General features: G+C 32.2%; 2 protein-coding genes across 8 annotated transcripts in view; one reads left to right on the top strand and one right to left on the bottom strand.

The window, feature by feature from the left end:
• LOC139502460 (uncharacterized) overlaps window positions 1-1,475 on the top strand; it is a 73,936-nt gene extending 72,461 nt beyond the window's left edge. For all 7 annotated transcript variants that reach the window (XR_011658853.1, XM_071291940.1, XM_071291937.1 and 4 more), the window contains one exon: window positions 749-1,475. Coding sequence is in view for 6 of the 7 variants with exons in the window: in XM_071291940.1 (XP_071148041.1) it covers window positions 749-807 (59 nt within the window). In the remaining variant the exon portion in view is untranslated. The remainder of the gene's footprint in view (window positions 1-748) is intronic.
• A 2,000-nt stretch (window positions 1,476-3,475) lies between these two features.
• LOC139502462 (kin of IRRE-like protein 1) overlaps window positions 3,476-26,035 on the bottom strand; it is a 61,774-nt gene continuing 39,214 nt past the window's right edge. Inside the window, exons 5-14 of the mRNA XM_071291941.1 lie at window positions 25,099-25,380; window positions 23,562-23,825; window positions 22,883-23,188; window positions 22,038-22,370; window positions 20,022-20,123; window positions 17,080-17,107; window positions 10,144-10,166; window positions 7,808-7,930; window positions 5,085-5,131; window positions 3,476-4,084 (exon numbers count right to left, since the gene is read on the bottom strand). Coding sequence (XP_071148042.1) covers window positions 3,860-4,084; window positions 5,085-5,131; window positions 7,808-7,930; window positions 10,144-10,166; window positions 17,080-17,107; window positions 20,022-20,123; window positions 22,038-22,370; window positions 22,883-23,188; window positions 23,562-23,825; window positions 25,099-25,380 — 1,733 coding nt within the window. The 3' untranslated portion in view covers window positions 3,476-3,859. The remainder of the gene's footprint in view (window positions 4,085-5,084; window positions 5,132-7,807; window positions 7,931-10,143; window positions 10,167-17,079; window positions 17,108-20,021; window positions 20,124-22,037; window positions 22,371-22,882; window positions 23,189-23,561; window positions 23,826-25,098; window positions 25,381-26,035) is intronic.

The following is a 26,035-nucleotide window of genomic DNA, read 5'->3' on the forward strand; positions in this document are numbered from 1 at the left end:
TTATTTGCTACAATAAAATTTTACCTCTGCAACAGTTTGTCATCGCAACTCCTCTTTAACCAGACAACAGAATTTCATGAAACCTTTTTATATAATAAGGACATACTACGTAGATGTGCATACCGACAGGAAATTACGATTTTTTTTTCTATGAGTAACGCGTCTTTGAACTTATTTGCTACAATATACCTCTGCCACAGTTTGTCATCGCAACTCCTCTGAAACCACACAACAGAAGTTCATAAAACTTTGTAGATAATATGGACATACTATGTAGATATGACAATGTTGGGACGTGGGTTATGTGAGCGCGCTCACTACGGTTCTTACATATCGTGAATAATACATAATAGTTTGATCTTTTCAAAGCAAAATCGTTAAAAATTCAATTACCTACATTTTTTTCTTGTGATATATAAATTTTCTGCATATTTCAAAAAATGTGCAATCCATTCCTTAAAATTTAGATATGCAACCGTCTCCACCGAAGGTCAGGTCATTATAAATGCAGTGAGATACTACACATTTCTGTAGTTACATGTATTGAAATTGGTTCTAACGAGTTAATTTTTGATATACTTTAATAGGAGATTTTTGTGTAATTTTCCCTATTATATCTGTCAGAAATATTACACTCGGCATTTTCAAGCCAAACCTTTGTGAACAGATTTTACCGATTTTAACTATTGTCGAACTCCCACCAAAACCTGTTACTGATTTGATAAATCTATTGATATTTCCATTGTAGTTTTGAAAACAACTTCAGAAGAAGAGAGCAGGGATAAGTTTGTAACAACAGAAACTTGAAAATATAGTGAAATAGATTTTATGACATTGATAAAACAAATTGGTATCGGCTTTTTATTTTACGACTGAATCTGTTTTTTTTTTCATCAAAGCGCTTTGTCCTCTGTATGTATGTACTTTTTTTCTTTTCTTTTTTTTATGAAAATGAATATATTGCACGTTCATTGTAACATAATAGGGACGTCTACCTTAGTGAGAATGTTAAAGAAAAATACAGTTGACGTTTTTAAAAATGTAACATCGACCTATCTATTTGTGTTTGGCTCTGGATTAATTCTGAAAAATACCACAAATTTTAATTTGTTTGAATTTGATAAATTTCCACCTAAAGTCAAATCTCTGATTGTATTTATAAGCGTTAGAAATAGCTTTGATATATTCAACAAACAATAAGTTGTAACTAGTTTTTTCTAAAATTGTTAAAAAATCTGATTTAAAGTATATCGATTTGAATAATGAATAATATACACAAAACCTTTTTTTTAAATGGATAATTTGTTAATACATTATACAAATTAATTCAAAAAATTAATCCCGAACTTTAAAAATTTTGATTGATTTTAGAGATTTTTGTTAATCATTGTATAATTAATATTATATTCGAATAAAATACCTTACGAAAAAAATGTTTTACTCATTGTATTATTAAATGAAAATATCGAAAAAAATCTTTGTTTTTATCGTTTGACGGAGTAATTAATTTGTAACATATCCTTTCAGACAGCACCAAGTTCAACAATACACTCATGACATCTATCAAAGCAACACGACAGGTACCACATGTAGAGCAGGATCTGCTTACCCTTCCGGAGCACCGGATATCACCCGTAGTTTTTGGTGGGGTTCGTGTGGCTTATTCTTTAGTTTTCTATGTTATGTAATACAATTGAGAATGGAAATTGGGAATGTGCCAAAGAGACAACAACCCGACCATAGAAAAAAAAACAAAACAACAGCAGCAGAAGGTCACCAACAGGTCTTCAATGTAGCGAAAAATTCCCGCACCCGGAGTCGTCCTTCAGCTGTCCCCTAAACAAATATATACTAGTACAGTGATAATGAACGCCATACTAAACTCCAAATTGTACACAAGAAACTAAAATTAAAATAATACAAGACTAACAAAGGCCAGAGGCTCCTGACTTGGGACAGGCACAAAAATGCGGCGGGGTTAAACATGTTTGTGAAATCTCAACCCTCCCCCTATACCTCTAGCCAATGTAGAAAAGTAAACGCATAACAATACGCACATTAAAATTCAGTCCAAGAGAAGTCCGAGTCTGATGTCAGAAGATGTAACCAAAGAAAATAAACAAAATGACAATAATACATAAATAACAACAGACTACTAGCAGTTAACTGACATGCCAGCTCCGGACTTCAATTAAATGTGTACTATTTTTTGTCTGTTTGACTTTTTTAATTTTTAGCCATTGCGTAGTCAGTTTATTTTCGATTTATGAGTTTGGATCGTATTTAAATTTTTGGGCTTGGTTAGCAATATCTCTGTAAAATTGGGGTTTTCAATCCAATTGCTAACAAGTTTTCTACGGATACAACCAAACGTCAAGCCAAATCTTTATATCTCTGTAAATCATAGTAAAAGTTAATTTTAGAGGTGAAAATGCAGCCATTTTAGCCAAACGGTCCACATGAACCTTAAGTAATTTGTGGTAGCTTCCTTATAATTTAAAATGTGAATATCATCTCTTTGGATCCATTCACAAAATCATTCGTATTATTGTTCGTTAGTATTCATGATTTATCCTAATGCTATAGAACAGCATTATAGGTATGTTTACGATACATTGTCAATATGAGATTATTGGATACAAATGTCTATTAAAGAGTCGCTTTTGGCAATGCAATTATACTCGAAATGTTTGAATTGCACCAGTTAAACACTCTTTGTTTGAACATTGACAATGAGGGTCGGTTGAAAACAAAACTTTACGACAAAAGAGATGATTTCAACTCTCCAATAGTACTTTCCATTCCTAAGTAGCAACATTCCAGCAGCAACTGCACACGGGTATATATCTCCCAATTGATACAATATTCCCGTGCTTGCATTTCCTATTATGATTTTCTTGATAGAGGTTTGCTTCTCACAAGGATCCTTTCAAATCAAGGGTTCCAAATGAAGAATTTGAAATCGTCCCTTCGTAAATTTTACGGACACCATCACGAGTTGGTTGTCCGTTATGGAATAACCGTGTCACAAATGATATCGAATATATTCCTTACGTCGTAAAAACAATCCCCTTCCCTTTCATGAATGTGACATACCGAATTAGACTATTTACCGGATTTGTTATAACATGAGCAACACGACCGGTGCCACATGTGGAGCAGGATCTGCTTGCCATTTTCGAGCATTTGAGATCACCCCTAGTTTTTGGTGGTGTTCGTGTTGCTTATTCTTTAGTTTTCTATGTTGTGTCATGTGTACTATTGTATGTCTGTTTGTCTTTTTTCATGTTTAGCCATGGCGTTGTCAGTTTATTTTCGATTTATGAGTTTGACCGTTCGTCTGTCTTTTTTCCTTCTTTTACAATTGCACAACTCTAGCCGATTCGGACACCTGTATGACTATTGTTTAAGTATTTGATACATTGCATATTAAAGAATTTGTCATGTGTTTTTGTCTCAATAAAGAAATAAAACCATTGTTTGGAGATTTTATATTAATGTATTTACACGGTACACACAAACATTTTTTTTAAATAAAACCAAATAGATATTAATTGCAATTGTTCATTTGCGTTGTTTTGTATCCTGTCGTATTATTTTATACCTTATATTGCCTTTAACATGTTTTATTTAATCAAATTTAGTCTTCTTTGTTGATAAATATTTATGTAGTGCAGCTTTACCAGTTTTTAATGCTGTAAAATTACTTAGTTTATTTATATCAATTATAAATATGACAACTTCTTTTCAATCATTTGAATGAAAACAAATATAAATAAATCAATACAACAATTCTTCTGAAGAAGCACATTATTAGTCAAATATGTTTCAATAGACAGCGTAATATATTTTCACAATTTTAATCATTTGCCTCCCTTTTTTCTATGTAATTTTCAATGCCGTCTATGTAAACAAAATCATCTTCACTGCTGCTTGTATTACTCTGTCGTCCAGAGGGACATTGAGCACCTAGAGATATATCGACATCCGCATACACTGTCCTGTCATCCAAACCAATTATTCTTGCAGGATCTTGTGATCCTGATGGTTCAAACATGACGTCAGCATAATTCAGTCGACTCTCCTTCAAAAAACATTACGTGAAAATCAAAAGTCTTAGCCATAGTAGTAATTGCATACAAATAGCAATGGGTTTTTAATTCGTGGATTTTAGTTTTCTAAAAAAAAAAATGAAAATTAAAGCCTTTAGAAACGAAGGTTACAAATGTCTTGAATGGTGGAAATTGCAAAGTAAACATCAACCCCTGTAAATTGAAGTGATAACACTTATTAAGCCATGATAAAGTGATCATCAGATTAAAGACCATCAAATGTGTTAATGAGGCCATAAACATGGCACCTAAAGAAAATAGTAACATAAAAAATGCTATAAACGTATCTTGAATTTTGAAATAATTCTTATAAAAATCAAGCCCAGCATGAAAGTATTATTTCCCATATGTACGAGCACTATGAGGATATGAAATGAATACTTTATCATACTAGCATATCAATACCAGTAATCTGACTTTCATCGATCAAAAATATTTTTTATGAGAATTAAAAGATCAAAAGTTGTACAGTTTAGGCTATTAAACGTTAAAGATTAAATGAGTATAATCCTGCATGTGGTTGTAGTTCTGTGACTGCTATTAAAGTATTCTCAGATTTGGCGTTATTCAATATATTCTCAAGATTATATCAGTAGTCAAACCTATCGACGGGGATCTTTCCATGTCTTGATTTGGACAATGGTTGTTTTATTTCGTTGGAAACTTACATTCGTGGATAAAGTCATCCACGAAAACCACAAAAATTGGTACCCCACGAATAAAAGTACTTTCACAGTACTAGTTAATCAGCAAATGGGGAAATAAACTGAAATAAATATCAGTATCTGTATTTAAAGTAAAATCTGACAACTTTATGTAGAATTAGAGAAAAAACCTAAAATATATTATACTGAACACAAATAAAAATGAATAAATGTTTGGATATTGAGTGTTTTTAATATTCCAATATGAATTTACTCAATGTTGCATTACACGTGTTAATAACTCTATTTGTAATGAACTAATACGTACCATAGATTGCCCAATTATTCCATTCGAGTGTGCTATAGTTCCAGTGTCTTAAAAAACATATTAACATGTTAAGCAATTATAGATTTCAAAATGCCAATGCTGAGTTGCATTTTCTTCTCTCAATGAAAACGTTGTAGATAATAAGAAGGTGTGGTATGATTGCCAATGAGACAGCTCTCTTTCTAAGTCATTGTAGAGATCAACGTACGGCCGTCAACACTGAGCCTTGACCAAACAAAATTTATTTTAAAGTAAATGAAATAATACTTCAGAAATTAACTTCGACCGAATCGCCTGTTTTGATTTTTTTCGAATGGAAACTTAGGAATGGATTACCTTAGCTGTATTTGACAAAACTTTTAGGACTTTTTGGTCCTCAATGCTCTTCAAATTCGTACTTTATTTGGCCTTTTAAATATTTTTTTATTCGATCGTCACTGATGAGTCTTTTGTAGACGAAACGCGCGCCTGGCGTAAATATAGAATTTTAGTCCTGGTATCTATGATGAGTTTATTTGCAACCACTGGGTCGATGCCACTGCTGGTGGAGATTTATTTCCCCGAGGGTATCACCAGCCCAGTAGTCAGCACTTCTGTGTTGACTTGAGTTATCATTGATATGTTCATAATTATAAATTAACAGTTAAAAAAAAATGAATTTTTGAAAAACTAAGGCTTTTTTACCTCAGGAATGGATTACCTTAGCTGTATTTGGCAAAAATTTTAGGATTTTTTGTTCCTCAATGCTCTACTACTTCGTACTCTATTTTGCCATTTGAATATTTTTTTATTCGAGTGTCACTGATGAGTCTTTTGTAGACGAAACGCGCGTCTGGCGTAAATACAAAATTTTAGTCCTGGTATCTATGATGAGTTTATTTGCAACCACTGGGTCGATGCCACTGCTGGTGGAGATTTATTTCCCTGAGTCAGCACTTCTGTGTTGACTTGAGTTATCATTGATATGTACATATTTATAAATTAACTGTTAACATAATTTGATTTGTTTTTAAAACTAAGGCTTTTCTCCCTCAGGAATGGATTACCTTAGCTGAATGTGGCAAAACTTTTAGGAATTTTTGGTTCTTAATGCTCTTCAACTTCGTACTGTATTTGGCCTTTTGATTTTTTTTTATTCGAGCTTCACTGATGAGTCTTTTGTAGACGAAACGCGCGTCTGGCGTTAATATAAAATTTTAATCCTGGTATCTATGATAAGTTTATTTACAAACATTTCAAAGACTAAATGAATTGAAACATCAGTTTCCGTATTGTCTCTAAAGTTATTAACGTAGCATTTACATAAAACATAATAAATCGGTATCAAAGCATTGACTACTGACCTGACGATATCCCCGTGGTCAACTCGATGCCAACAAAGACTTTAAAAAAAGTCGTAAATTTAGATCATAGTTATTTACCATTTGTTTTGAGAATATCCATCTTTAAATTGAATGTTGTTATACAAACATTACTTAAATCAAATTCAACATCTATTTATTTCGAAACTAAATACTTATTATAAATTTCGATTTCGATTTCATTAAAATTACTTTCCTGTTACATGTAACAACCGACTGACTAATTCAAACAAAATGTGGGAAGCAATCCTTAGCCATCCTTAGTCATTTTTATTGCAACATTTACTGATGAATGTTGACATGGAAATTTAAACATATGAATAGTGAACGCACTCAATCGTAAAGTGCCAAGAAAAAAAAAATAAGAAAAAAAATACTAAACTTCGATGAAAATTATAAACGTGAAGTCCCTAATCAAACGCCAAACATATCAAACAAATGGATAACAACTGTCATATTCCTGACTTGATACAAACATTTTCTTATGTAAAACTGGTGGATTAAACCTGGTTTTAAAGCAAGCTTAACCTCTCGTTTGTATGACAGTCGCATTGACAACAATGTGTGACCAAAACAAACACAACATGTTAAAATATCCCAAATAGGGTTACAACAGCAAAACCAACCCCACCAAAAACTTGGATGATTGTTACAATGATATGTTACACAAGACGAGCGAAGGGGCATATGTAGAACAACTAAGTCTACGTTCATCTTCAATAATGACAACTCTCCAACCTTTTTGGATAGTAACTGATTCATGACTAATACACCTTTTTAGTGATCTTGTATTTTTCCTGGTTAAACAAATGTGTCATTCAATGAGTAAAACTCCTATAGTTGACACTTTTATTTATGTTAAACTAATTGCAGTTCATGTCTTGTGTGTCCCTTTTTCTATTCTACAAGATAACAGTTAAAAATGCCAAAACAAAATATGTAAAGGAAAGTAGTTGATTTCAAGCATTTGACCTTTTGCAGATCTTGTATTTTTGTCTTGATGATTTTGTTTTTTAAACCAAAAAAATATTCACCTATTTTACGATTTACCATAATAGGCAAAAACGCCAAAATTGTTAAAAATCGTGAATAAAGGATAGGATGATTAATTCAATTACTAGAATTAGTCTGCTGTCTAAGAGGCCAAATCAAAAAGGCACTTTCACTTTGTTTTCTTATATTATAATTGATAAAAAAAAATTATCAAATCACGCTGTAAGAAGATGTCAGGACTGTCGATAATCTCTTAAAATGTCTTACGTTTCTTTCATAGATCCTAAATGTTAATTCCATAAATCAGAACGAATGCACGGTTTGTTAATTAACATCAAACCGATGCGGTGCGACCTTAATAAATAATACCTGAAACCGTGCCATTGCTACTCGTGTTATCCGGTAGCAATGTACTGACAGGTGATGGCATCATACTGGTCTGGTTTTGCTGGACTGAATGATACATGATATTTTCGACGGGTTCGGCAAGTCCTTAGATATAAACATATTAAAATCATCAATGAATATACATATAAATCTCAAATAATGTGTCCTTTTATGATAAATATATGTTGCACAACTCTCAATTTCGGATTTTACATGCAATAGACATAATGTTGTGTTTCTTATCGACATCTTGATTTAGTAGGACAACTTTCGCTTGATTGTGAATTATAATTTTTTATGGCTGTTTAGTCGTAGCAGCTTGCAGAATAGTATATATATTTTATTACATGTGTGTTTATTGGTGATTGTGTATGTGGTTAGCACGTAGAAGATTTCATTTCTAAAGTATGTGTAGGAAAGGAACTTTAAATGCATCATCCTGCTACTAAGAAACTTCCAATAATAGTATAGTTTATGAAAATAAATAATTTATTTATTCGAGCTTTATAAACAGCGAGAAAAGTGAGGCTCGCCGGTATTTTCTTTTGTTTTATAGCAAGTGTAAATAGATTGTTTGTATTTGTAGACTGTACAATATTGTGATTATCCTGCAACATAACATTAAGATGGTACGTGAGCTAGTCTATTTAACAATACAAGTTTAATTTATTTGGTTTCTAATCAATTGAACACGACTTATACACATACCGTGCTGGATTTCCCACACTGATCTGTAATCAATTGTTATTTAAACAGGTCTGTTCGCTGACATCAAACGCATGATATCAGGAGTAATAAATGTATACTATAAGTGTTAAGATTTTTTAACCGTACAAACAAATGTATGTATTCTCAGTATTGCAGGATTAATTGATAATTACAAAAAAACAATGTCATATTTGTAGGTCATATTCGAGGCAAGTCGTACTCGTAAAAAAGGAAAAGAAAGTTGTGGTGTCCTAATGGATACACACTATTTATCGGTAAATATTTTCAACAAATCTAACAAATATATATCATTCTAAAAAATGATATTAATGTAAAGTAGTTTTTTTTGTATTTCTGATTTATCTTTTTCTTTCGATATCTGTGTCTTTGTTGGTTAGAAATTCTAACATAATTAGTAATTCATATCATATATAGTAATAGAGGTCGGTCATTTACAACTTATTAACCGTATCGTATACGTTGACGTATCCGCATCTGCAGATATATCAAAAACTATTATGTGATCCCGAGCTTATTAATAAGACCATACTTCATTTAAAAAAAACTAATTGGAATTTCTTCGAAACAATCAAACATACACTTTCAATATTTGTCATAGTGGTGTTTTGTAAAACAAAAATAAGGGGTTCTATCAACTACTTTTACATGCCCTTAAAAAGGAGCCAATCTAGGGCAGGTACACGAATATCGTACACAATCGTTTAATAATCTAGTTAAAAAATAATTCTAGATCTTATATGAATAAACACAAAAAAAAAAATCAAATGTACTACTTATATACATGTAAGGGACTGTGAATATGGTTCATTTGCGATTTTATCATAAAAGGTAATAGAAAGTACTGCGTATCCCTCTATTTTTCATTTAACAATTTGGCACAAGTTCATACACAAACAAACGATTTTACCGTATTCACTCCTATCATGCCTGTAAACTGTTCCAACTATCCGGATTATCTTTAAAAGTAGGGTTACATATTCAACAAAAACTCGATATTTCCTTATTGTTTTGTAAATTTCTGCATTAGAAATTAATCAGTCGCCCATTTGCATTATTGAAAGTACATAAAATTAAAGCTCGGGATCATATACTGTTTTTTGGTATATCTGCAGATGCGGATACGTCAACGTATATGATACGGTTGATACGTCTTTAAATGACCGACCTCTAATAATAGGAATTCTGTAATAGTGTAATATAATTATGGCCAAGTTTGAAGGAAGACAACATTAGGGGTACCATTTTTTCAGTGACATACTCGCATTTCGACATTCAATGTCTTTTCGGTGGTGCTCTAGGCCAAAATGTTAAAAACACGAAGAGCTCATTAACCAAAAAGGACAAATACTTAAGAGATTCCCATAAAGTTTTGACAAAATTAGAAATGTATATTAAAAAGAAAAACGTTAACCACAGACTGAACATGAATATTGATGCCGGTGACATCGACACCAACACAGACGAAATCTATGTTAGTTATTTTCGCTTTATACTTGTTTTTTCCTTTACATATATTTGTGAAGGCTCGACGATTACAAATACAAAATAGTCTTTTGAATTTTACAATGTTAATTTTACATGAAACCCACCTTCAACATTTTCGTCAATATTTCTGAAAATAGAAAAACAATGTTTCGCAATTATTCTGTATGTATTATTTTTCTGTATATAAGCTCACTAAACTATTAATAGTTATGCGCTGGAATAAGGTTTCTAACCACCTTGGACTCTTTTGGATACTTGTTGTGTTAACAATCATACCACATACATGTATTTCTACCTAAAGCTCATTTAAATTGAAGCAGATATCAGTATATAAATATGAAAACATCTTTATATTGGAACGTTCAAACTATTATGTTCATCATTTATGTTTATTATGAGCAGATCTGTTTGCTTATTAGTAAAGTGGGCTGATTAACATGAGGAAATCGATTCACTACTTAATTTGAAAACCTAAACAAACTTAGACGCCCATGAATGAATGCTTTAAAGTGCAATGCAGTCAATTACAACCTTGCATAACTTGATTGTTGTTCATGTTTTTCCCTTTTCAAATTGGTTGGCCTTGATCATAAACATTTATACCCTTTCAATAAAACAATACTAAAATTGAGAAAGGAAATGGTGAATATGTCAAAGCGACAACCACCCGACCATAGAGCAAACAACAGCCGAAGGCAACCAATGGGTCTTCAATGTAGCGAGAATTCCCGCACCCGTAGGTGTCCTTCAGCTGGCCCCTAAAAATATGCATAATAGTACAGTGATAATGGACGTCATACTAAACTCCGAATTATACACAAGAAACTAAAATTTAAAATCATACAAGACTAACAAAGGCCAGAGGCTCCTGACTTGGGACAGGCGCAAAATTGCGGCGGGGTTAAACATGTTTATGAGATCTCAACCCTCCCCCTATACCTCTAGCCAATGTAGAAAAGTAAAACAATAACAATACGCACATTAAAATTCAGTTCAAGAGAAGTCCGAGTCTGATGTCAAAAGATGTAACAAAAGAAAATAAATAAAATGACAATAATACATAAATAACAACAGACTACTAGCAGTTAACTGACATGCCAGCTCCAGACCTCAATTAAACTGATTGAAAGATTATGTCTTCATCATATGAATATCAGGTACAATCCCTCCCGTTAGGGGTTTAGTATCATACTATCATAAAATATATGAGAAGAACATAACCCGTGTCATGCCAACAACTGTTTTTTTAGAAATAAATGTGTTTAGTTCCGATGCAAAGACCCTATCAGTGAATCAATGTTAAAGCCAAAATATGCAATCTTTAATGACCTGACAACAGTATCGTAACTATATCCCCTTTTAATAAGTCTATTTAAAGGTTTTGTTAGTTTCTGAGGAGAATACTGACATTTTTGTGCTTTATAAAGAATATTTCCATAAAATTTTGGATGTGAAATACCTGAACGTATAAGATGTCTGCATGTTGAGTTATATTTACGAATTATTTCCTTATACCGGTGATAAAATTTAGTAAATGTTTTGACCAGTTTGTGATATCGAAAACCCTGGTGTAATAATTTTTCAGTAATACATAAATTTCTCTCGCTAAAATCTAATACATTGTTACATACACGAGCGAATCGTACAAGTTGAGATATATAAACACCATAAGATGGTGACAAGGGAACGTCACCATCTAAAAATGGATAATTAACAATAGGAAATGAAAAATCATCTCTTTTATCATAAATTTTTGTATTAAGCTTCCCGTTTATGATATAGATTATTTCTTTGCTAATAAAAATCACTAATCTATTCAAGCCATCCTGGAGTATATTCAATGCACGTATGGTCATGACGATATGGGTATATACTCATATGGTCGGTGTAATTAACACTCTGTTACAGTTTACTTTTAATAGGTCGGGAACACTACCTTATATGGAAATGCATGAATTAGCATACTTATGTCCTCGCACATGTAACTGTTTATTAACGTGTGACGCAATTCATTTTTACCTGGTTTTTTTTACCAATCCACTAAATGAGTAACAATGCATGATGGACTACTACGTGTCTACAATCAACCAAACAAGTGTGTTATTTACTGAACTACAACACATTTTTTCATGCAATGCGGGATTAACAATATCGCTTAGTTTTTAATTTTTTGTATCCACATTTATAGTTCGTGTTAAAATTTGTAAAGTATTCGTTCAATGCTCAGATTTACGAAAGTTGTTTCTATGCGAAGAAACAAGTGTTTGAATTACCCGATGTACATCCATTAATATGTTTGATGATGACACGGAGATATCAGGTATTCGTTCACCAGACAGCAGCGAAGCAACAGTGAAAAATACAATTACCCATCAGACAAACTTACTAGTGTAAAGTTAGACGTCGATAATAGCCGGTGCTAGTATTCATGGGGTTCGGCACTTTTTGTATAGCTGGTAGATATAGATTAAAAAAATAGGTTCCTATGAATTTTGTGTTCGTAAAAAGGCTAAGACTTAGAATTTGTTAAAGATCTGTTGAGCTTACTAAACTTTCTAAGATTCCACAAAATTTATTTTATGTTATTGTACCTTCTTTTATGATTAAAAAGTTATTTAAATCGAGGAAAGGAATGTGTTTATTTCTTTGCCTTAAACAACATGGAATATTTATCAATCGGGGCCGATTATACGGTATGGGTATTTATCATTGTTGAAGGCATTACAGATGCATATCACTACTTACATCCACTTCATGTGAGCTTTAATGGGCAATCATACCACATCTCCTTATTTTTGTATACAAACATCTTTCAGAAAGTTCGATTATCCATTATCGAATATATTTACTAACGTCTGTAGAACACTAAGTAATATTTTCATTTTGAGAATTTAAAAGGTACAAAACGTGCACAAGACCCATATCATCCATCATATTTCATCGAAACTACACAACACCTTTTTGAATTTTTGTCTTGACAGTGTTATCAAAATCTATAGGTATTATTGATTTTTGACATATTTCTATATTTGGGGCTTTCAAACTGGACATTTTGTTCTGAAGGTAGTGAAGCAGCAACTGTAGTTTCATTTCTTTTTTTCGTCTTTGCAGAGTTTGATTTGTTTCTAATGGATACATTGGATTTTTTAAACGGACTCGTACATTTACCAATCGTATTAAAACCATTAATTATGTTATCAATTTTATGTGCGACAAGGTGGTAGCTTTGATATTATATATATATTTTGTAAAAATTGCAGGGTTGGAAATCAAGCTATTGTGTTTCTTTTATTTATTGGATATATTTCTTCTGCTTTTGTATATTAAATAAAGCCGGGTTTTTTTGTGTTTTTGTTTTGTTTTGATTGTTTTACACATGTTATTTTTGGTCCTTTTATAGCTTACTTTCAGCATTGAACCTAAAATTGCTTACTTTACAAGATTGTGTCTAGGATGGAAAAATGTATCATTTGGCACTCATATCTCATCTTCTTATTTCTTTATACAAGGCACGTTTTAGAAAAAAAAAATAAAAGGTAATATGAAACCCACTATGATCCAGAGGATTTAAATAATTGGAGATTTTGTGCATACGTCAATAAGACAACAGCCGAACGATAAGAATACCTCTGAGGTATATTTTGGGATAAAATTAGCAACAGACGGACATTATCGATGGATGAGACTATACAAAGTATATTAAGCTATTTACGTTCCGCTTTAATAACACTTTTTTTAGCATACTAAATATAATGGTGCTCCTACTTTTAGTTCCGGTCCTGATGAAAAAGTTTACACATCCAGTACAGATAGAAGTGTTTCAGTGCCAGTTTTCATGTTTTTCGAGGCAGAAATGTTTTAGGAATTTAAAAGGTTTAAAAGGGCTCAACAATTGTTCATACTAAACATTGGTCAATTCATCTAAAACTTCACTGTTTCATGCCGTGAAATAATTGCACAAGGACACTGCATAACAAAAAACCTGTTCGACTACTTTTACATGGCGAAAAAGAAAGTCAAATCGTGAAGCCCGTTAACAATGTTTTTTTAATCTGAGCATGCAAATTGAAGATTATGTTATATATTTTACAAAAAAAATATTCGCAGAACAAAAACATTTATATTGATAGTCCCAGACACTATATTAGTTGACAGTTTTTCCACTAATTCTACGTGTTTTCAAGTAGTAGTAAACTCGTAGTAGCCCACAATGCACAATTGTATTTCATTGATTCGATTGGTTAGTTTTTCAAGGCCGTATTACTATGCAAATATATTCAGGAAATCTAGAGTTCCCGACCTTTTTAAAACTTCAAAACTCTTCAGATGGTATGACCGTTCATTAAAAAGACGCTATCATATAGGTAATTTTATTATTATATCATAATAAAAAGATAAGCCAAATAAAAATAAGAAGTTTCAAAAAGTTAATTTTACTTAATTGTCAAATTTCATAGTAAACATATATCATACCGATGGTAATTACCGATGGCCATTATCGATTTATTATTACGAGTGAATGTCAATATGTCGACTAAATAAAACTAGAGGCTCTAAATAGCCTGTGTCGCTCACCTTGGTCTATGTGAATATTAATCAAAGGACACAGATGGATTCATGACAAAAGTGTGTTTTGGTGATGGTGATGTGTTTGTTGATCTTACTTTACTAAACATTCTTGCTGCTTACAATTATCTCTATCTATAATGAACTTGGCCCAGTAGTTTCAGTGGAAAATGTTAGTGAAAATTTACAAATTTTATGAAAATTGTTAAAAATTGACTATTAAGGGCAATAACTCTTTAGAGGGTCAATTGACCATTTTGGTCATGTTGACTTATTTTTAGGTCTTAATTTTCTGTACAATATTGCTGTTTACAGTTTATCTCTATCTTTAATAATATTCAAGATAATAACAAAAAACGGTAAAATTTCCTTAAAATTACCAATTCAGGGCAGCAACCTAACAACCAGTTATCTGATTCATCTGAAAATTCCAGGGCAGATAGATCCTGACCTGATAAACAATTAATCACCTCCTGTCAGATTTTCTCTAAATGCTTTGGTTTTTGAGTTATAAGCTAAAAACTGCATTTTACCCCTATGTTCTATGTTTAGCCATGGCAGCCATCTTTAACAAGATACCCCAAAGATGATTGTGGCCAAGTTTGGTTTAATTTGGCCCAGTATTTTAAGAGGAGAAGATTTTTCTAAAAGATTACTAAGATTTACGAAAAAGGTTAAAAATTGACTATAAAGGGGCAATAACTCCTAAAGGTGTCAACTGACCATTTTAGTCATGCTGACTTATTTGTAAATCTTACTTTGCTGAACATTATTGCTGTTTACACTTTATCTCTATCTATAATAATATTTTAGATATTAACCAAAAACAGCAAAATTTCCTTCAAATAACCAATTCAGGGGCATCAACCAAATAACGGGTTGTCCGATTCATCTGAAAATTTCAGGGCAGATACATCTTGACCTGATAAACAATTTTACCCCTTGTCAGATATGCTCTAAATGCTTTGGTGTTTGAGTTATAAGCCAAAAACTGCATTTTACCCCTATGTTCTTTTTTTAGCCATAGGCCCTTCGGGCCAGGTGAGCTAAAAATTCCAAAATGTTCTTAATGAACTGTTACACATGAAGTCACTGGAAAGTAACATAGTTTGTTTAAGTTGTCTTGTGAAAATGGTGTATTGCAGTCATTTTACGATATTTGAGATCTAGTGCTTCTACACCGTAAACATCAGAATGGCCAAAGACCTCCGAGTCACTGTACGGAACTACATAAAGGCTAGCTTTTCACTCGCAAACAAAAGGAGTAAATGAAAAGGATCGTGCACTAATTTCTTGCAAATGAAAAAAAGCTATGATAGCGTTTGGAAGTGAATGTCACACCAAGCCTAAATGCACAAATGTAACCAGTGATGAAAACTAACTATGGCATCAATATTTAATTTTTACGTAGTTTTTGGATTATAAAATTAATAATCTGTCATGTTACCATCACTGTTATTTTAGAATAAGTGTTTGTATTATTGAAACGTTTATAATGTAATTTGAAGAAAAAAATACCTATATGGTCCAAATATTCATATGGTCCGGCCCGTTAATAACAAGAAACGAGTATTATACTCGTATGGTCCGACCATACGCGTACGGTCGGACCATATGAGTATACGCATATGGTCATGACCATACACGTATGGTCCAAATATTCATTTGGTCCGGAACATATCCATGGTGCTTTAATTAAAGCTAGATAAATAAGAAGGTGTTTTTCTTGCAAAATATTACTTAGTTATCTAGTTAACAAGACCAGTGTCATTCCTATCATTCGCTGTTAGGTTGTTTGTCTTTCAAGGACTTCAGATACAGTGCTTACGAAGTTCAGTTTATGCATACCTTAATATGGATAGGTTTACTTGCAAGGCTTTTGGCAAAAACTTCCACGGTGTAAATTACATGTAAGTGTCTTTTGGAAACTAGCAAGCCTTTCAAGACACTTGCTAGCTGTCTGAAGGGTTTTTTAGTTATACGTTTTTTGTTGATATGAAAGCATATCAAACCCCTACATATAATAAAGAATTTAAGAGTGAAAAAAGCAGTTGCTGTATTTATAGATTATCATTGATCATCTCAAAGGTATTGGTTTTCTTGCTTGAGCCGGTACGGGTACAATCGAGTTGAGATGACCAACGATAATCTGTTTATCGCTATTTTACCTATGACGACGTTGTCAATTACATGTCAATTTCATTAGCAAGGCAACGTACCTCCTTAGTTTCTAGCGATAATTTTCCATCTCAAGCGAGTAGCATGAGTAATATGAAAAATTATCACAAAAAAAGATCAATGGAAAAATATACAAAATAGCGATAATAACTATTTAAATAAAAATGAGCTATTCCCATACGGATCCCTGTCCAATCAGTATTTCCGTCAGTCACCACGAACGCATTATAATACAGCTAAAAAACTGAGCAGACAAATGTGAGTTAGTCTTGGCATGCAAAAAATCATCACTGTACCTGTTGTTGGTCCTTTTCTTCCTTTTCACTATAACAAGAAATCAGGCCTCCATTATCAAATTATTTAAGACACTTTATGCGATAAATAAAAAAAAAAAAACTCATATAATTTGCCTTTTTTGCCATGTATAGTATAATGTGTTATCAAAAATATACCATATTCTATCACTGTATAAAGGAGATAAAAAAGAAATATTTAAGAAGTGTTACATGTACTTTTGTACTTAAAAAGAAAAGTAATGATAGGAATATGTTATACAAATGCAACCACTATGACAAAAGAATATATCTTATGTTTCGAGGGAATATGATGATTTTAAACAATTGTATGTTCGTTGTCATTTATAATATATAATAATTTATAATTGGCACAAAGCAGGATGAAAATAAATATTGTACAACACAATATGTAGAAAAAAATAAAGTACGAAGTTGAAGAGCATTGAGGACCAAAGTTCATAAAAGTTTTGCCAAATACAGCTAAGGTAATCTATTCCTGAGGTACTAAAGTCTTAGTATTTCAAAAATTCAAAAGTTTTGTAAGTATTTAATTTATAAATTTGACCATATCAATGATAATTAAAGTCAGCACATAAGTGCTGACTACTTGGCTGGTGATACCTTCGGGGAATTAAAACTCCACCAGCAGAGGCATCGACTTGTGGTTGTAAATAAACTCATCACAGAAACCAGGATTAAATTTTGTATTTACGCCAGACGCGCGTTTCGTATACAAAAGATTCATCAGTGACGCTTGAATCCAAAAAAATAAAATAAAAGGCCACATTAAAAACTAAGTTGAAGAGCATTAAGGACCAAAGTTCATAAAAGTTTTTCCAGATACAGCTAAGGTAATATATTCCTCATTTTAAAAATCCAAAAATTTTGTAAACAGTTAATTCATAAATACGACCATATCAATGATTATTCATGTCAGTACAGTAACATGATAAATCACTTTTAGCAGCTAGTATGTTTACATTTCGTCAAAATCAGCTAAGAAACATTGATGATGAATTGATCACTTGCAAGTGAATAGTTTGACCTTATTAAATCCGTATTCATGTGAACTTCCTTCTTATGTTGTACTGTTATACTACTGTCCCAGGTTATGGGGAGGGTTGGGATACCGCTAGCATGTTTAACCCCGCCACAGAATGTGTGCATGTAGATATAGGAAGATGTGGTGTAAGTGCCAAGGAGACAACTCTCCATCCAAATAAAGGTGTCTGTTTCAAGTCAGGAACCTGTAATTCAATGGTTGCCGTTTGTTTATTTGTTACATATTTGTTTTTCGTTCATTTTTTTTACATAAATTTGGCCGTTAGTTTTCTACTTTGAATTGTTTTACTTTTGTCATTTCGGGGCCTTTATAGCTGACTATGCGGTATGGGCTATGCTCATTGTTGAAGGCTGTTCGATGACCTATTGTTGTTAATTTCTGTGTCATTTTGGTCTCGTGTAGAGAGTTGTTTCATTGGCAATCATACCATATTTTTTTTTATATTAAATTAAACTCCTTAGCTAGCACTTGTTACCACATGCATTATGCGTGTTCAGTCATTTAAAGGAAAAGAATGTCAACATTGAAAGTGAAACAAAGATAAATCATTTGATATACTGATTCGATTTACACAAAAATCATTCTTATACAGGTACAAATGATTATTAACATATATATTTAATCTATAATATGAAATTAAACAGACTAAGCAAAATCCAAAAACACGAGTCTAACATCTATTTATATCTATATTTATGTTTGTATTTTACGGCAATCAGAGGTCTTGGGGGGTCAATTCCACAGTTACACATTAAACTAGATGGCGTCTAGATTAATATATTAACAAAACGAAACTACGAATTATCAAGCCCATGCCCGGTATATTTTTTTTTTTTTTTTTACTTATTATAATTTGGATACATTTTTTACATTGTTATCAATAAAGTATGAGAACTCGGGTCAAATAGGTGAACCTGAATTTGACCACTAGCGCCACTTTAGATACCACCAACATCCGAAGGACCGCTGGACAGGGTATATTCCACTTTTACATTTGTGGTCGGTCATACAGATACTATTATCAGTCTTTTTTCTTTATAATCTCTTTTTAAACACTTGGCAAATTTAGGGAAAATCCAGCATTTCTAATTGCAGCACTCAAAATTACCATGATTTTTTTTATTTTGAAATGAAACAACCAAATCATTGTGTTATCTGTACTTAAGAACTTGATTAACTGAACTTATTACATTGGTTGCAATGATTTACATTGATTTCCCAGTTAAATAAAAGCCGATAATTTCACATGTGAAATAAACGTGGTTATTTCACTCTCTGACGTCATACAACAATATGCGTTGTCAAGACGTCGATAACGGCAGATCAAAATAAAATTGTGAATGCGTAGAAAAAAAATATAGTTCCTGACATGTTTACATTAATTTCTTTTAAAAAAAAAGCCATTTGCCAATGTAATAAAAAGAATAACTAATAAAAGAATTCAAATATCGAAAAACATTTAACTCGTGACCGAACAACTGTGATAATTAACTCATGCGCTACGCGCATTCGAGAATTAATGTGTTGTTCGGTCACTCGTTGAATATTTTTCTCTATTTTGATTCTTCGATTAGTTAGTCTGTAAATAATGTTGAGCATGTTGAAGTTCATGAATTAAAATGTTGCGAGATTCATAAAATTCATTGTAATCATACCTAACCAACTAAAGACTATTCCCTCTAGAAATAGGACCCAAAGTATTATCAGCACACTGAATGGAATTTTTTTTTATCAATTAAAACACTTGATTTCTGTGAAACAATGCAAGTTTCCATAACTTCCATAACCAGTATGCCTTCCCAAAACGCAAGTAAAAATTAATACAATGACTTAACTAACATTGCATCGACATATGCACATTTTTTTGTATAAAACTTACCTATAATGATTAGAATGATAGCAAAACACACGACAACAGAAGCTAAGACTATCGGAACTGTAATATTTCCAGTGTCCCTTTTCCTATCTGTCTCTTCTTTGTCTGTAGATTATAGAATACATTTGAAACACGAATACAAATTTCTTAAAGTCGTTCTTTAATCTGTGTTGTAGAATATGTTGACAGTGTTTTATCAAATATGATAACGATTACATTCTGCATGACATTTTCTTGGGCATGATTTATTTCCAACATCCCTTAAGCCTCGGTCACACCTTAATGGATAGCTCGAACGGATGCCTAACAATTAACTTTTTTTTTCAATCCGTTCATGTCCGTTCGACGTCCGTTCTTATCCGTTAGACATCCGTCCATATCCATTGCATGTCCGTTTAGCTTACGTTTAATCCGTTGACGTCCATTCTGTCCGGTAGACATTTTTTAGCATGTTCAAAACTTTGAGCGGACGTACAACGGATGAAATGTCCGTTGAGCATCCGGTAGACGTCCGTTTTGTACGGTACTCGTTCGTTTCGTTTTCGTTTTGTATCCGTTACGTGTCCGTTATACATCCGTTGGAGGTCTGGAAGATAAATTCACAAACGGACTTCTACCGGACGTATGACGGATAAAACGGATGATGAACGGATCTGAAACGGATAAATGCCAATTGAAAATTTCGCGTCAGAAATGCTAATTATTGGCATGTCAGATTTCTTAAAGTTCATGAACCCTTATTATTATTCATAATTGATTTTAGAGTAAGGGCACGTCTTCACAACCAATCAGCTCTTATTCAGGTCAGACATTGGCTTTTGGCGGCATTTTGAAGAATAAACCAAAACCAGTTACACAGAAACATTTTGAATATTTATCCGATTTACATGTATTATTATAAGTGTTTCCTTTAATTTTTCCGTGTATCTTGTTCATCCGTGTTATCCGGTACGCCTCCGTTAGATGTCCGTTTTATGTGGTACTCGTCCGTTGGATATACGTTTGACATCCGTTCTGTCCGGTACGTTTCCGTTTCTCGTACGTTGCATATCCGGTGTGTGTCCGTTATGCATTCGTTACACGTCTGTTTTATTCGGTCATTACATCAACGGACTCCCAACGGATAAAAATTTTGTCAACGGACAACTTTTATTTTCATCCGTTAGTCGTCCGTTCTTGCATTCCGGTAAGGTGTGACCGAGGCTTTACAGTTTGACAAACCAAGAGGTGAAACTAACTAAAATGAATCGTGAAAATCACAATTAAAAAGAAAAGTATATCTGATCTAACAGGTGGAAATATATTGCTGTTTCTAAATAAATACTGTACTGTTCTGTACTGTTTCTAAATTATTTCCATCATAATTTCATGCAAATGGTTTTACTTTTTTAATGTTAACCTACTTTTCTTTTTAATTTGCAATTTGAAATCGTCATTTGTCATTTGATAATTCTATTATATTCTTATGACCTTATATACATAAGAGACAACTCTCCTCTGAAGACCAAATGAGGAACGAATCAACAATTTTAAAATAAATATAATGTGAATTCTTAACTGAGGTACGTTTAATGTATTATTTTCAATCGATTTATAAGATGTAACTAGTTGTCTCACTGGTATTCATACCACATCTTCTTTTATAATTAGTATTATCACCTTATAATAGTTATCAAAGGTACCAGGGTTTTAAATTAATACGCCAGACGCACGGTTCGTCTACATAAGACTCATCAGTGACGCTCAGATCAAAATTGTTAAAAAAAAGCCAAACAAGTACAAAGTTGAAGAGCATTGAGGACCCGAAATTCCAAAAAGTTGTGCCAAATACGGCTAAGGTAATCTATTCCTGGGATAAGAAAATCCTTAGTTATAACTGTATTATTAAATTTGTTATAACCTACAGCCGTTTGGTAATATTATTCATGTTTTAAAAATCGTTTTCTTTTTTGTATGAAGACATGTAAAAAGTTAATTGGCGGAAACGATGTGTCCTCTATAACTATTGTAAGTACTTACTGGAAGAAATTAGCTTTACGACATAGCTTTGATTTCCAAACATATTACATACAGTAATATTATACATTTGAAAATGACTTGACGTCAACTTTGTGAAATAAAATGCAATTTTAAGTCCATTCACTGACACGTTTTCTCCATGAAAAACATCCATAACTTTCACGGGCTCAATTGTTATTCTTGAAGGATCTGTAGGTTCCAGCATACCATTTACCTTACTAATTGCTTTGCAAATTATATCAGAATAACTCAAAACATTTAGTTTGATTATAACTTGCTGTCCTGTTAAGGCGTACTGCTTTGGACTGTTCTCATGAACGATTACGGGAGGACCTAGTATAAAACAACATGTAGAATGAAAATATTACAACAAATTTAATCAATAGCTTAAGGAAAGGAGGTCCATCTGAACTTATCTGAGGACTTTATGATACTGAGTACCTGTTATTGTTTTATTGCATAAATTGAGTCATTCGATGGGAATTTGGATATTGCGACCTCTAATGCGTTCGAATCATATCAGTTTTGTCCATGATCAGTTTGATCAACAATGCCTGTAGAGGCCCAGTTGTTGGTTTTCAATGGTGTGTCTACAATTCTGGTGATAAAGACACCAACTCAGTATCATTTTGTGGACATTATATCGCAAGTTCGATCCATCTAGATCTGTTGTACCAATTGTGGAAAGTAAAGACAATAGAAGTTTACCAATTATCAAATGATTACTTGTATTACAGTAACTGATCTAAAATTGTGGAAATGCCTTATCTTTCAGCAAACTTCGTAATGAGGACATTTAATGTAAACAAGTTTGTTCTATGAAATGTAACAGAAATTAGAATTACCTTCCGAAACAAAATACCCTTTCCCAGCTTGTTCATAATTACTATTTCCATCTGGAATACCATTTGAAACTCTACATATATAAATTCCACTGTCTTGATATCTATCTGACTTTGATTCGGTACTCGGTAGAATAAGTTTCCCTTTGCTAGAGAAATCTAAATATCTTATGAGTTCATTGTATTCCGAACGATGTTCCCATGGACTATATGTGTACTCTGTCGGTATTCCGTCTGCTATACACTGCATGTTCCTTTTTCGTATATCGATAGTTACATTCTTATATTTTATCTTCACATTTGGTGGATCTGTAGGCAAACAAACAAAAATATTCCAAGCAATGCTAAGAAAGGATACATTTTACGTATGCATTTTTTTTGTTATTTTTGCTACTTTTTTAAGAGCAAACATTACGTGTATCTTTGTTATCAGAAGTTAAGTATTTTTCACAATTCTTTACTTCGAAACAAATTGTTTTTGTGTCTTATACAGCATTGTACAGGGAAAGGTTTTATAAAACGCAATACTTTTGCATTGCGTTGCAATATACGTTAAAATACTTGTTCCCACAATTACAGTGTGTATTTTCATGAGTTGCACTAAAATGACTTGACGCCATTCACTCAATATGAAAACCTGTACAAAGATAAAAGTGACCTATGGAATTATTTAGATTCTTACATTTTACTATAACTGTAGAAGTTGTCGATCCTTCACCAATTTGATTTTTTGCTGTACAAGTATAAGTTCCGTTGTTATTTCTGGTAATATTTGCAATTACGAAGCAAGATGAAGTGATATTAAAGCTTTCAAATAATCTGTTATACCCTCTTGACCACCAAATCGCATCTGGTGCTGGATTGCTATCAACATAACTGCATAAGGAGATAGTTTTTCCTTCGTTCACTACGTTTACTTTATCTTTTATTGTAACAATTGGTTTATCTGTTGAAAATCAATAAATTATGCTATTTTTCTGCAACGTCATTTCACACGAAACACAATATACATTGCATAGAAAAAGGATCAAAATATCAAAGTCATATGATGCCTCAAATTTTGCAATTAAATAGATTTTGTAAAATGTGTCTATTCTATGTGTTCATGTCTTCACACATGTATTGCTATTGAAGTATTGTATTCTCGTACTCTATTTGGTCAAAATCTTTTACGTATGCAGTGACCATAAACAAGCATCTGTCGTTGAAATTCGGACGGTTTAGAATATTTACGTTTTAATGAAATATCGGTTAAATACGGTTATCAAAGAATTTGAATGTTGCATCAATGGATTCAAAGTAATCATGTATTCATTTGAACTAACCAGACTTTTTCAGGGAATATTTAAAAAAAAATTATAAAAAAAACATACACATTACAACATACACCGATGGTTGTATACACAATTCCAGACATTCAGCCAGATTATCGGTAAAAACGTTCTGACCTTAAAAAAAAACAAAAAAACTTCAGACTAACTGATGTGTGTGTTTCAATAAACTTTCATGTCAGTCGTCATATAGAAACATTTTACAAAATCTAGCGAATTTCACAATTCGACATGTCAAACGTGGCTGACATGCTTCACTATCGCTTGAACAGTCATAGGAAAACTACAAGCAAATTGGAATTGGCTTAAATAAAAAAAAAAATTTAGATGTCCAGAGCTTTATTACATGCCAAAGACTTTTCACGGAACACACCAGAAATAAAGAGTGACCTAACGATCTAAGGTATTGCTTGTTTTTTATTCACATTTTTCAATTAATGTCATTGCATTTGGTATTTAATTTGCTTCAAAATTTGTCAAGCATCAGTGGTAAAATGTTAGTTAACTCCTCCTGCTTGCAGATGCATGGTAAGAGATTACACACGTTTAAACAATATAGACTAGAAAACACACCATTCTACGTGAATACCACAACTTAAAAGATACTTATGAAATAGAATAACAGTAACGATAGAGTCAATTTTAGTTAAATATTTTTGTGTATAGCAAGTGGCATAAATAAATCATCTATTATAAGATGTATAAATGCATAGGAATAAGTTTCTTACTTAAAAGAAACGTTTTGTTTAGCTAAATGAAAAAAAATATGTAACTGCATGTTATTGTTGTTATCAAATAGTGTATACCCAAAAGTTATGAATATATTACAATACTATGCAGTTCAGCTTAGAGAGACAAAAACATAATAAACAGTATAATCAAACTTACACTTAAGTTCAATTTTTACTGTCTTTGATACAGGATCTGAGATCAACATATTTTTGGCTTCACAAACAAATTGTTTGTGGTTATCCATTCTGTTTGCAGTAAATTTATATTCAATTATCCCATGTATTGAAGTATTGATTACTGTTCCATCTATTTTCAGTGTTAGTTCCTCTGGTGGCTTACCCCTTTTTACACGACAAACAACACTGAGGGGCTTTTGCTCTATCCCAGCAATTTTCCCGTCATTTGTTGAATTTAGAAACTCCATTTCTGATGGAGGTGCTTATGAGAAACAAAAATAAAAATCAATCAATAATAGTAATCATGAAAGAAAAGATATGGGGAATCCATCTATAACGCAAAATCAGAAGGGGATTTCACGGTTTATTTTAGCCAATGGGAAATATTGCTATCGAAAGAGTCTGTTACAATAGATATTAAAGAACTTTAATGATTTGACTTTAGTAAAACTAGTAAAAGTTTAAAATTGCTGTCTTCTTCGAAAAAAAATTGTCACGAAGCCTTAAAATATTATTCTATTTTTTCTTTTCCATTCAAGAGTTCAAATAATGGTTTCTTTTTTCCGTTTATTTTAATACAAGTTAGGTTAAAAATTGGCAGTTAGTATGAAAATGCAAATATTGTGTGCATAGTATTGGATATAAAACATAGAAATCAATATAGAATCTAAATTATATATATCATAACTGTATATGAATTAGTGTGATTCTAATTTGTGGCACTTAATATGTTGTAACGCAAATATACGCTCTGTTGTGTCAGGTTTATGAAAAATTTATTTCGATTAGTAACATATGATACTTGAAACCGTCGAACTATAGTTATTTAGTCACCCTTTCATCTTACTCAAAATAATAATAACTAAAGATAATTTCCTTTTGTTACACCAAACGATTGATTATTATTTAATATATGT

Source organism: Mytilus edulis, chromosome 14 (assembly GCF_963676685.1).
Source record: "Mytilus edulis chromosome 14, xbMytEdul2.2, whole genome shotgun sequence".
NCBI lineage: Eukaryota > Metazoa > Mollusca > Bivalvia > Mytilida > Mytilidae > Mytilus > Mytilus edulis.